General features: G+C 46.7%; 1 protein-coding gene across 4 annotated transcripts in view; it reads right to left on the bottom strand.

Annotated features, from left to right (window-relative positions):
* Positions 1 to 7,366: 7,366 nt before the first annotated feature.
* The window catches only part of LOC125447069 (ras-related protein R-Ras2-like), a 51,895-nt gene continuing 46,890 nt past the window's right edge, over positions 7,367 to 12,371 (bottom strand). For all 4 annotated transcript variants that reach the window (XM_059640838.1, XM_048521152.2, XM_048521153.2 and 1 more), the window contains one exon: positions 7,367 to 10,967. In XM_059640838.1, coding sequence (XP_059496821.1) covers positions 10,883 to 10,967 — 85 coding nt within the window. In that variant the 3' untranslated portion in view covers positions 7,367 to 10,882. The remainder of the gene's footprint in view (positions 10,968 to 12,371) is intronic.

Genomic DNA, 12,371 nt, shown 5'->3' with positions numbered 1-12,371 from the left:
AGTTAACACTTTGAGCCTGATATGACACTGATAGAATTGTTCATGGAGCTTCTGAAGAAGAAACATTTGGACTTAAAAAACGTTAACTCTGTTTCTCTCCTCACAAGACTGGCTGAATTTCTTCAGCATTTTTAAGAAAGCACATCAAAGCTTTTACTTTCTCAGCAGGCTAAGGAAATTCGACATGATCACAATGACTCTTATCAATTTTTGCAGATGCACCATAGAAAGCATTTTGTCTGGATGTCTACAAGATGATCAGAGGATTAGATAGGGTGGACAGTGAGAGCCTTTTTCCTCGGATGGTAATAGCTAGCGCGAGGGGACATAGCGTTAAATTGAGGGGTGATAGATATAGGACAGATGTCAGAGGTAGTTTCTTTACTCAGAGAGTAGTAAGGGCATGGAATGCCCTGCCTGCAACAGTAGTAGTCTCAGCAACTTTAAGGGCATTTAAATGGTCATTGGATAAACATATGGATGATAATGGAATAGTGTAGGTTAGATGGGCTTCAGTTCGGTTTCTCAGGTCAGCGCAACATCGAGGGCCGAAAAGCCTGTACTGCGCTGTAATGTTCTATATATCACAGTGTGGTTTGACACCTGCCTGCCCAAGACCACAAGATGCTATAAAAAGTTATGAACAGTCCAGTCCATCACACAAACCAGCCTTCCATCCATTGACTTCCCACTATCTCAGGAAAGTAGCCAAGTTAATCACAGAACCCTCCCACCCCAGTTACAAGCTCTTCCACCCTTTTCCATTGAACAGAAGATCTAAAAGTTTGAAAACTTTTAAGAACAGCTTCTTCCCCACTGTTATCAGACTTATGAACAGCCCTCTCATTTGTCAGAGGTGATCTTTCTCTGCAGCTGTAATACTAGGTTCTGCATTCACTTCTATTACCCTGATGTGCTTGTGTATGGTATGATTTGCCAGGGTGACACATAAATCAATACTTCTCACTGTATCACAGTACATGTGATGATAATAAATCAAATCAAATCAGATCCTGTGTTTATGCCAACATAGAGTCATACAGCATAGAAACTGACCCTTCGGTCCAACCAGTCCATGCTGGCCATAATCCCAAACTAAACCAGTCCCACCTGTCTGCTCCAACTTTTACCCTTCAACGGAGACTCACCGAAGTTGGTCATTATCTCACTGCTGCTGGTGGGATCCTTGTGCCCAGAAAATAGCTGCTCAGTTTTGGATGTTGCGAAAGGATCAATACTTCACAATCATTGAAGCACTTTGAACTGCATTGGGACCTTGAAGTGGCAAAAGGCAAATAGGGATGTGTGCTCTTTCTTCGTGGGAGGGTCTCTGCTTATTTTGCTCTCTGGGACACAGGGTAAAAACTGCAGCCTCCCAGTAAAGGGGTCTGTAACTGACAGATCACCGTACTGTTCATACATTAATGACCGCTTATTCCTTCCACCAATGAGGATAGTCTGCCCTCTGCTGGTGATGGGAACATGACAGCTGCTGCCTATTCCAACCCATTCATTGACCCCCTGGAGAATCATAGAATCCCTACAGTGGAGAAACAGGCCCTTCAGCCTGACAGGTCCATACTGATGCTCAGGGCATCCCACCCAGACCCATTCCCCTAATCTCTGAACACTACAGGGAATTTCCCATGACCAATCCACCTAGCCTGCACATCTTTGGATTGTGGGAGGAGACCGGAGCACCCGGAGGAAACCCACACAGACGCAGGGAGAATGTGCAAACTCCACACGTACAGTTGCCCGAGGGTGGAATTGAACCCGGGTCTCTGGTGCTGTGAGGCAGCTGTGCTAACCACTAAGCCACCGTGCTAATGTCCCATACTCACAGTCTTATTTCAAAGATAGTGGGAACTGCCGATGCTGGAGTCTGAGATAACAAGGTATGGAGCTGGATGAACACAGCAGGCCAAGCAGCATCAGAGGAGCAGGAAACCTGACGTTTCGGATCAGGAAGGGTCCAGATCCAAAATGTCAGCTTTCCTGCTCCTCTGATGCTGCTTGGCCTGCTGTGTCCCTCCAGCTCTACACCTTGTTATCTTATTTCAAAGAATCCCTACAGTGTGGATGCAGGCCATTCAGCCCATCAACTCCATGCTGACCCTGTGCAGGTCATCCCACCCCAGACCCATCCTGATAACCTGCATTCCCAATGGCTAATCCACCTAGTCTGCACATCCCTGGACACCACAGGTAATTTTCCACGGCCAATCGATCCTAACCTGCACATCTTTGGAATGTGGGAGGAAACCGGAGCACCCGGAGGAAGCCCTCGCAGACATGGGCAGCCGAGTGTGGAATCGAATCCGGGTCCTTGGCACAGTAAGGCAGTAACGCTGACAACTGAGCCACAATCTTATTTCTGACCAGTAACGCCTTGTCAAATTTCACTAGAAGGGGGCAATCAAAGGGGAATGGGGAATCATCTCCTTTGTCCTGAAAGCTAAATCCCAGTAGGTGAAACTTGCCTCTCTGTGGTCAGTATGCCAGTGCCAGAGTTGAGGAGTGTGCAGGAGGCACAGTTTAATGCCCACTGCCTACAGAGTTTCTCCTCCACATGTAAGGGTTAGACCTTGAATATTACCTACCCTCAGGCTCCCACTGCCTGCTCCATCCTCAAACTTTCTGCCACCTCTCAGAATTGATTCCGAGGCTCTTTTGTTAACGAACTCAACACCAACAATATTGAAGCAAGGAAAGTTTCTAAAAACCTAAATTTCATTAGCACTTTCCGCAAGGTCGGGACAGCGAATATCGAGCACAGGAATCGGTCACAGTCAGGTTGCGGTGTACAGGGCACTGGGGAGGCAGCTTTCAAAATACTGCTTAGAGGGGGTGCCCTTACAGAGGTTTATAAAATCACGAGAGGTGTAGGTCAGTGAATAGACAAGGTCTTTCTTTCCCAGGGCGGGGGAGTCTAAAACTAGAGGGTATAGGTTTGAGGTGAGTGGGGAAAGATTTAAAAGGGACCTGAGGGGCAATGTTTTCACGCTGAGGGTGGTGCGTGTATGGAACGAGCTGCCAGAGGAAGTGGTGGAGGCTGGTACAGTAACAACATTTAAAAGGCACATGGATGGGTACATGAATAGGAAGGGTTTAAGAGGGATATAGGCCAAATGCTGGGAAACGGGATGAGGTCAGATTGGAATATCTGGTCAGCGTGGACAAGTTGGGCCGAAGGGTCTGTTATGATGCTGTATGACTCTGTGCTAATCCGAGAACTAGGCTTGAACATTAACGTTCACCCATTTCCTGATACATTGCTATGCCAATGACGACCCACACAACCAGCAGGCTTTTCTTCTGCTGTAAACATTAGTGGCCCTTTCCCAAAACTAAACCCTTGCTCCTGAATGCAAGACAAAAAAAATCTCAACCTCGCAATGTTTAATATATAATCAGGAAAAGCAAGGGTCTCAAAACTGACCCCATGGGGAATTTCACCACAAATCTTTCCAAGCCTAAAAATACTCATTTTCAATTAGGCTCTGTTTCCTGTCACTCAGCCAATTTCACATCTGCGTTGCTATCATTCTTCTAATCCCGTGAGCACCAAACCTCAGCTGAGTGTTTAATGACCAGAATATCTGTGACTTCAGGAGGGGATCTCGCTCAAAGTGCTTTGTGAAAGTTTGAGACATTTGCACCTTGGCAAAGTGATATTCAGTGCGAGTAGGATGTTGAAAACCTTGATCATCTTGCAGATGGGATATGGTGGAATTATGGCCCTTTCACTGATAATTAAGAGGCTAATGTACTGCGCCCATGGTTCAAATCCCACCACGACACTGGTGCATTTTAAACCCTATGAATAAATCTGGAAAATAAAAGTTATTTGATTTGTAAAATAACATTAAACTGGTTTCAGTAAGAGATCACATTATCCAGATCGAATAGGCAGTACCTAACCCCCATAAGGCTCATTAATGTGGTTTAGGGAAGGAAATCTGCCATCCTTACACAGTCTGGATGTGACTCCAGGCCCCACAGTAATGTGATTGACTCTGGGCTGCCCTCTGAAATGGACCAGTCAGTCATTCATTTCAAAAAGCTATTCGGGATGGACAATGCCCCTGACCGAATCCATGAAATAATTCAAACAACATCTTCCGTGACACATCAGACCAGTCCAAAAATCCATGGCAACTAAAGCATTGGTCAGCAGGCCAGTGTGGATCCCAACCCCATTCCCAGGTCCAGGCTTCTCCTGGGCCTTACAGCTGGGGGGACCAAACATGGGGAGAAAAAGACAGCAGTACATGGCCTTATCCAGCACAAAGGGATTGGGAGCCCCAGCTCAGGTTTCTCTTAAGGTTAATAAGCAGGTTCGGTTAGCAGATGGAAGGCAATCATTTCAAGAGGGCTAGAATACAAGAGCAGATGTGTACTGCTGAGGCGGTGCCAGGCTGCATTTGGAATATTGGGAGTGGTTTTGGGGCCCCGTATCTAAGGAAGGATGTACTAGTGTCGGAGGGTGTCCAGAGGAAGTTTGCCAGAATGGTCCCAGGGATGAAGGAGTGGTTGAGGACTTCGGGTCTGTAATTGATGCAGTTTAGAAGGACAAGGGGGTGATCTGATTGAAACTTACAGAATAGCGAGAGGCCTAGATATAACGGACATGGACAAAATGTTTCCACTCATAGGGGAGACTAGGACCCGAGGGCACAACCTCAGAGAGAAGGGGCGGCCTTTAGAACTGAAATGAGGAGGAATTTCTTCAGCGAGAGAGACATGAATCTGTGGAGCTCATTGCCACAGAAGGTTATGGAGCCCAAGTCATTGAGTGTATTTAAGCCAGACAAATGGTTCTTGATTAGCAAGGGGAAATCAAGGATTATGGGAAGAAACAGGAGAACGGGCTTCAGAAACAGATTAAAGGACACAGCAGACCCAGTGGGTGCAAATGGTCTAATTCAGCTCCTTTTTCTTATGGTTTATTTCAGGTCAGTTTCCACATTGCAAATCCACACTTTGTCTCCAAATAGCAACCAGCCCAGCCTGTCTCCGCCTCCCTAATCTGTTCGTCCTCTCACCCATCCCTTCCTCTCACCCCAAGCCGCACCTCCATTTCCTACCTACTATCTCATCCCGCCTCCTTGACCTGTCCGTCATCCCTGGACTGACCTATCCCCTCCCTACCTCCCCACCTATACTCTCTCCACCTATCTTCTTTTCTCTCCATCTTCGGTCCACCTCCCCCTCTCTCCCTATTTATTCCAGTTCCCTCCCCCCATCCCCCTCTCTGATGAAGGCTCCAGGCCCGAAACGTCAGCTTTTGTGCTCCTGAGATGATGCTGGGCCTGCTGTGTTCATCCAGCCTCACATTTTATTATCTTGGATTCTCCAGCATCTGCAGTTCCCATTATCACTCACATAGCAACAAGTAATGACCTATTTTGAAGATCTGTTGTCATGTACACCTGAGGTCACCAGCAGCGTCTTTGTGAATTTGTAATCCACTGGCTTTCAATAGCAGAGAGCTTGGTCAGTGATCTGTTAGGCCCTGAAATTTACACGCTGGAAGGATGTCCTCAATCATTTAACAGACAGAGCCTCCTCTGGGACAATCTGGTAACAATTATCCAACAGGGCAAAGGTCACAAGGCTAAGCCTCTGATATGGCACCAGAACCAGAAGGAAAGCTGTTCTGGTTTAGAATCGTGCAGTGCAGCAGGCCATTCAGCCCTTTGTGCGAATCAGGTATCTCCAAGTATTAGCCCCAACCTCCTCTGCTTTCCCCCCCTCATAGATCTGCCATTCTTTTCTGTTCTGTAGCATCTATCCAACTCTACATTCCTGCTCAGTCTACTTTCAGCAGCCCGTTCCAGATCACAACAATCTGCTTCGTTAAAATAATTCTCATCCTTTTTATCTAAAACAAAATTATTTGTAGTCTTGAATGCCCCAGTCATTGACAATTCAAACTGTTGCTTCCTGTTGGTTTGATCACAGCCCCTTGCAATTGTGAAAGCCTCCAGTAACTCTACCCTTCATTTCTTCTCCTCAAAACCAGTGATTTTCAAAAAACTTGACATGCGGATCAATGAAAGTCTGAAAATAACATTCCAGTCTTAAAGCCAAGGGCCCACAGGGAAGGTTGTCTCCTAGTGGTGTTATCGCAAATCAAGAGACCCAGGTTAAGGTTCTGGGGGCCTGGGTTCAAATCCCACCACTGCAGATGGTGGAATTCAAACTCAATCCCTGGAATTAATAGTGAGCATGGAACCGTTGTTGGTTAAACCCATCTGGTTCCCTAATGCTAACAAAGTGTGAAGTTGGATGAACACAGCAGGCCAAGCAGCATCTCAGGAGCACCTCTTGAGATGCTGCTTGGCCTGCTGTGCTCGTCCAGCTTCACACTTTGTTATCTTGGATTCTCCAGCATCTGCAGTTCCCATTATCTCTGGTTCCCTAATGCTCTTGCTTCAGGGAAGGGAATCTGGCCTATGTGTGACTCTAGACCCACAACAATGTGGTTGGATGCCCTTTTGAAACAGCTGGGCAAGATGCTCAGTTGTAATTTTCGATTTAAAGCCTCACATGGATAGCAGTAGCTCACCATCACATTCACCAAGTTCCAGCCAATCATACCCACGTGCTACAAGAGAATTTTAGAAAAATAAAAGGAAAATGGAAGCCTTCCTGTCCCTGAGGCATCCAAAGCAGCGATGATGTAGTTTTATAAAGACAATTTAATGCCCCTGACAATGCTGCTTATTATTGAAGCAAACATTTGTATTTGAGAATATTATGACTTTATGACACACTCACATCCTTTCAAATAATTGGGATTAATTTTATGACTTTTACACTTTTGCTTTGGCTGAATAATTTACCGAGATTTAATTTTTAGAAAAGGTGTAACATGGATTTGAAAAAGCAGCAAAATATAGCCAGGGTCTTTTGCACAGGGTGGGGGAGCCCAAAACTAGAAGGCATAGGTTTAAGGTGAGAGGGGGAAAGATTTTAAAAGGACGTGAGGGGCAACATTTTCATGCAGTGGACGGGCTCTTTAATCACAACATTAAAACGAGAGCAGGTCCAGCTTTACTCCGGGTCCGTTCACCGGAACTTCCTCATCCCCTCGCACTACGTGGTCAAACCTCCTCCGTGACCTCTCAAGATGACCCGAGATCAATCTTAAAAAGCAAAGAGTTGAAGCCACAGCAAAACAGAAGGTGCAGTCAGACTCCTGACTTGCGGTGGTGTCCTGCCCAAAGAGATCACAATTTGGTAATTCCTAAAATTAATACAGTCGGAAGACGGACTTCAACATCAACCTGAGATGCATTTGAACCAGCCCTACCACAGTTGCATAAACAAGACAGATAAAGTTTATTAAAAATGCACTTTTAATTATTTTGAATGACATTTACAGAGAGGGGACTATAAAACACATTGCACCTCTAACTGTACATTAAAAGCCAGTATCTAACAATCGTTAGACGCAAATTATTCAAATTGTACAGACAACAGCCACTGTGCATAAGCACAGCTAACACTGCTGTGGAAACAGGCAGTGGAATTGTATTTCTGAGGTGAGGGAGTTCCTGTGTGTGGTGACTAGGGGAGAAGTGTGTGGTGACTTACAGGAGACTGGCGCATATCGCAATCACACAGAACGAGATATTCTCTCATCACATGTCCCTCTCGCACATGGACAATCCTGGGTTAATCTCAAAAGCTGTTCTCGGTGTTTCAGAGCTGGAGACTGGCAGTTCTCACCCCTTGGGCAACTCTCCTGCCATCTCCTACCTCACCTTTGAGCAGAAAGCAACTACTATCGCCCTGCAGGAGGAGACCAGGAAACTATTTATTAAAAAAATTTGGAGAGTGTTGAGTGTGGGCCGGTAGTCGGTTAGGTGTTGATGAACCCACCTCTGTATCTCTTCCACTGGGGGGAAAAAGCATGAGCCACTAGTTCCTCACAATTCTAAAGTTTTGTTCTTTAAAAGACCAACAAAAGTTCTTGAGGCCATTAAGGCTCTGCAAAATGGTCCCAGTTATCAGTTACCAGTTCAGCTGAGGAGAAACACCCACCACAGGGTCAGCTCTGTGCAACTACCAGTGGTGCCACAGTCCCCCGGACGTAGGCCTGAACACTCTCTCTCTCTCTCACACACACACACACACATGACACAAATACATATGCAGTCTAACAGATACAAAGACACACACACACACACACACACACACACACACACACACATAAACAAAACGAACACACACACACTCACGCATTCACACACGCGCACACACACACACAACACAAATACATATACAGACTAACACAGATATAGACAAAGAGACATACACACACACACACACACACACACACACACACACACACACACTCACGTATAGAGGCAGCGACCCAGACACACACACACACACGACAACTACATATGCAAACTAACATATACAGACTAACACATACAAACTCAGATACAGAGACAGACGCACATGCACTGACACACTAATACACACAATCTCTCCGGAGAAGATGGTTTCATTGGTTGTCTAATGAAGAGTGAGCAGACATACGTGGTAACCTTTCTATAACGGAGCACTAAGTGACCAATCGATTGAGCATGCTGCCAAGAGACTGTGCGGAGATCTTGACAAACCCCTCTGTTCTGCAGAGAATCCCAACTCAGACCTGACAAATGGAAACTGCTCACCCTTTCAACCGCATGAACTGATTTAACTTTAAGAAAGAAAGAACGCCTTCCTTACAAAACACAGGGAAAATGCTTAACACCTCTCGCTATTCAGCAACAAGATGCAGCACTCACACCGGAGGAACACTCCACCCGCACAGTCCCTCCGGACCATCAGATACATCCAAATGTTAATGTTTGCGCGTGTACCCCACGCATGGGCACATCGGGATCACCGAGAGCAGCCTCCATTACTCATGCCTCTTCCTATTTACAAACCAACTGTTACTGAGGCTGGACAACACCTCAAGCTGGATAAAACCAGGGACTCTGGCTTCAAGGGAGTGAAGCACAGCCGTGTGTTCTGAGGGCCTGTCACTCACCTCAAACAGGCTGTTACAAAAACATTCCGAGAATGTCAGGAATTTGAATTGGGATACTCCTCAATCTCCAGCTGCTGACTGACTGGCTCTGCTGGATGGAAAATTGCTCGCTGAGGAGAGAGCACATTTGGGAGCAGGCAGGCTGGAGGGTCAAGGTTCAAGTGAGTTGCATTGGAGCAGATAGTTGGGGGCGGGAAGGTGGGGTAGCGGGGAGATGGTGGGGGCAAAGGGGGGAGAAAAAGAGTGGAAGTGGGGGAGAAACAGAGTGTGCGCATAGGAAAGCTGACACATGAGCAAATCCAGAGGGTATACAGAACACCATTGCTGGTTTGGATGAAGAAGGGTAGACACACGAGTGAAACCTCAGTGTCATGATCATGTGGCTCGGTGGTCAGCACTGCTGCCTCACAGCACCAGGGACCCAGGTTCAATTGCACCCTCGGGCAACTGTCTGCGTGCAGTTTGCACATTCTCCCCGTGTCTGCATAGGTTTCCTCCCACAGTCCAAAGATGTGCAGGTTAGGGTGGATTGGCCATTGGTGAATTGCCCCGTAGTGTCCAGGGATGTGCAGACTAGGTAGGTTAGCTGTGGGAAATATTGGGCAGGGGATTGAGCCTGGATGGGAGGGTCAGTGTAGACTTGATGGGCTGAATGGCCACTTCCACACTGTAGGGATTCTACAATTTGATTAGTCTATCAAGTCCACCATGTTCCCTTTTTTTTAAGATAAAGGATCATTGGACACTCCCACATTAGTGCACATGTGCACACACTTCTTTAAGGCCTGACTGGGAATATTTCCTCTATCCAAAGGTGCTGAGCACAACTCTGGCGTTCCTACTGCACTATCTTGGCCAGGCCCGGCTCAATATTAATCCAGAGACGAGCCTGGTGCCAGTAGGATCCACAATTGGCCGTAAAAAAAAACACAAAAGGCAATGCTGGCTGCTGAGAATGGAGGAGTTTCAGACACATAGATGGCATGACGGGCACAGAGAAAAGCTCTCTCTGTGCTCTGTCCCAGTACCATACCCCAACCTCACGGCATCCCCTGTGTCTCCATTTCCCACACGTGGCCCTGGGGTACGACCCGGACGTCGAAACTGTTTTGTCTCTGGGTCTGTATCGATTAGGAACCCATCTGAGCCAATTCAGAATCTGAATCGCGCGCTGGTCTTTGGCAATCAGGTCCTGGGCAGCAGGCTACCCATACCATCCCTTACCAATGTCCAGCCTGGACGGTGCCCAGGATCTTTTCAGGAAGGGACACATTGGGACATTGTTTCCCACAACCCCACCCCCATACCCAATGACCAGTTAGAAACACGATGAACCACACACATCCATAGCGTCAATGGAGAAGATTAACCTCAGAATCAATCTTGCCCCCGTGCCCCAATTCTCCGAACCCTCAACACAGTTGGCACCGAAACTTCGACCCTCTCCTGCCTGGACAGTGCCCATTCCCCACCACGGCTCCCCAGTATTACACCACAAATAACAAAAGGAAGATCAAACTTTACAAGACATTTTTTTTCCTTATCAAGATTAAAAATAAGTGAAAAGTTCAAAGGAAGACAGTAAACTGTAAGTCCAGCAACAAGCTCCTCGCTTTCCTGACAGAGCAGTAGGCATCTCACTGGCAGAGTGAGGGTGCAGTAGCAAAGTCTTCATGATGGTTCCATGGTGGCCACGAAAGGGTGAGGGGCGAGTGCAGTCAGTTGATGCTGTGGACGAAGAGAGTGGACCAGATGAACAGAGGTCGGCTCAGATCAAAGCCAACTCCTGCCAAAGACAGGGGGTTTGTGGGGGGAGGGGGAACCTCACAGGACAATACAGGGACAGCCACTGGATTCTTTTGAGGGCTTGGGCTGTGGGCTAGGTGGGCTCTCCAGCTCCTGGAATTTCCTGTTGGGAAGGAGAAAGAAAGGAGTTAAGATATTCAACCATTCATCAACACCATCGCAATAGAGGAAAGTGTCTGAGAACAGGAAAGTGGGGGGGCCAGAGACTAGAGAAAGCGTACGAGGTGACAACTTAGTGATATTATCACTGGACTGTTAATCCAGAGAATGAGGTACGTTCTGGGAACTGAGGTTCAAATCCTGTCACGGCAGATGGTAGAGTTTGAATTAAATTAAAAACAAAATCTGGAATTAAGAATCTAATGATGACCATGAGTTTATTGACAAGGAAAAACCCAGCTGGTTCGCTAATGCCCCTTCAGGGAAGGAAACTGCCATCCTTACCTGGTCTGGCCTACACGTGACTCCAGACCCACAGCAATGTGGCTGACTCTAAACTGCCCTCTGGGCAATTAGGGATGGACAACAAAATGCTGGCCTGGCCAGTGATGCCTTCATCCTCTGAACAAATTAAAACATGAACACCAGCATCAAAAGTCTGCTTTAGTGTGGGCAAACACCACACTCCTCACTCTGAAGGGGATCAAACCCATGTGAAAGCTCCCCCATCTCCCCACTTCCCCACTCTCCCCGGCCCCCCCAATAGCCTTCAGAAACATTTCACAGCTCATCATCCCTTTGGATGAAACACAGCATCTTACATTTTAAATAAAGAAAAGTTTGTATCTAGGCTATATCCTTAAAGGGGGTTTGGTCTGGTCCATAACAAGAGGCCATTTGGCCCATCAAGTCTGGGCCAGTCTATCCATGCTATTGAAACGTGTTGAAGGAGGGGAGAGACCCTCATTAGAGCTGAGGGGTCGATTGGGGACATGATTGAGGTGTATAAGATCATGAGGGCCATATATAGGGTGGGCAGGAAGGAACTTTTCCCTCTTAATGGGCAATCAATGACCAGGAGGGGCAGGTACGCGACAGGAGGCTGAGGGGGAACGCGAGGAAACATTTTCTCATCCAGAGATTGTTGGGCATCTTGAATTTGATACCTGTAAGGGTGATGGAGGCAGAAAAGGTACAGATACAAGATCATTTGCAAAATAGCAGATGTAATAGGAGAGAAAAAAAAATTAAAGTATATAAATTAAAACATTTTAAGCGTTTTTTTTAAAACATCACACAGCAAGTAATTAGTGTCTGGACCTCACTGTCTGGGCAAGTGCATGTTAAGTTTTATTGAGGCTTGCGAGAGGGCATTAAGGCGATTGTTTAAATGGAAACAATGTTCAGGATTGTGGGGAAATGCTCAGGTAGAGAGCCAGTGCAGACATGACGGGCCAAATAGCCTCTGTCTGCACTGTAAAAACCCTGCAACAGTACACCCCTCTTGTGTATTCCCAGTTTTAATCACTTCATCACTAGTGACCATCTTATCAACTGCTTGGGACCT

Source organism: Stegostoma tigrinum, chromosome 38 (genome assembly GCF_030684315.1).
Source record: "Stegostoma tigrinum isolate sSteTig4 chromosome 38, sSteTig4.hap1, whole genome shotgun sequence".
In the NCBI taxonomy this organism is placed as follows: Eukaryota; Metazoa; Chordata; class Chondrichthyes; order Orectolobiformes; family Stegostomatidae; genus Stegostoma; species Stegostoma tigrinum.
This window is presented reverse-complemented; position numbering and strand designations above follow the sequence as displayed.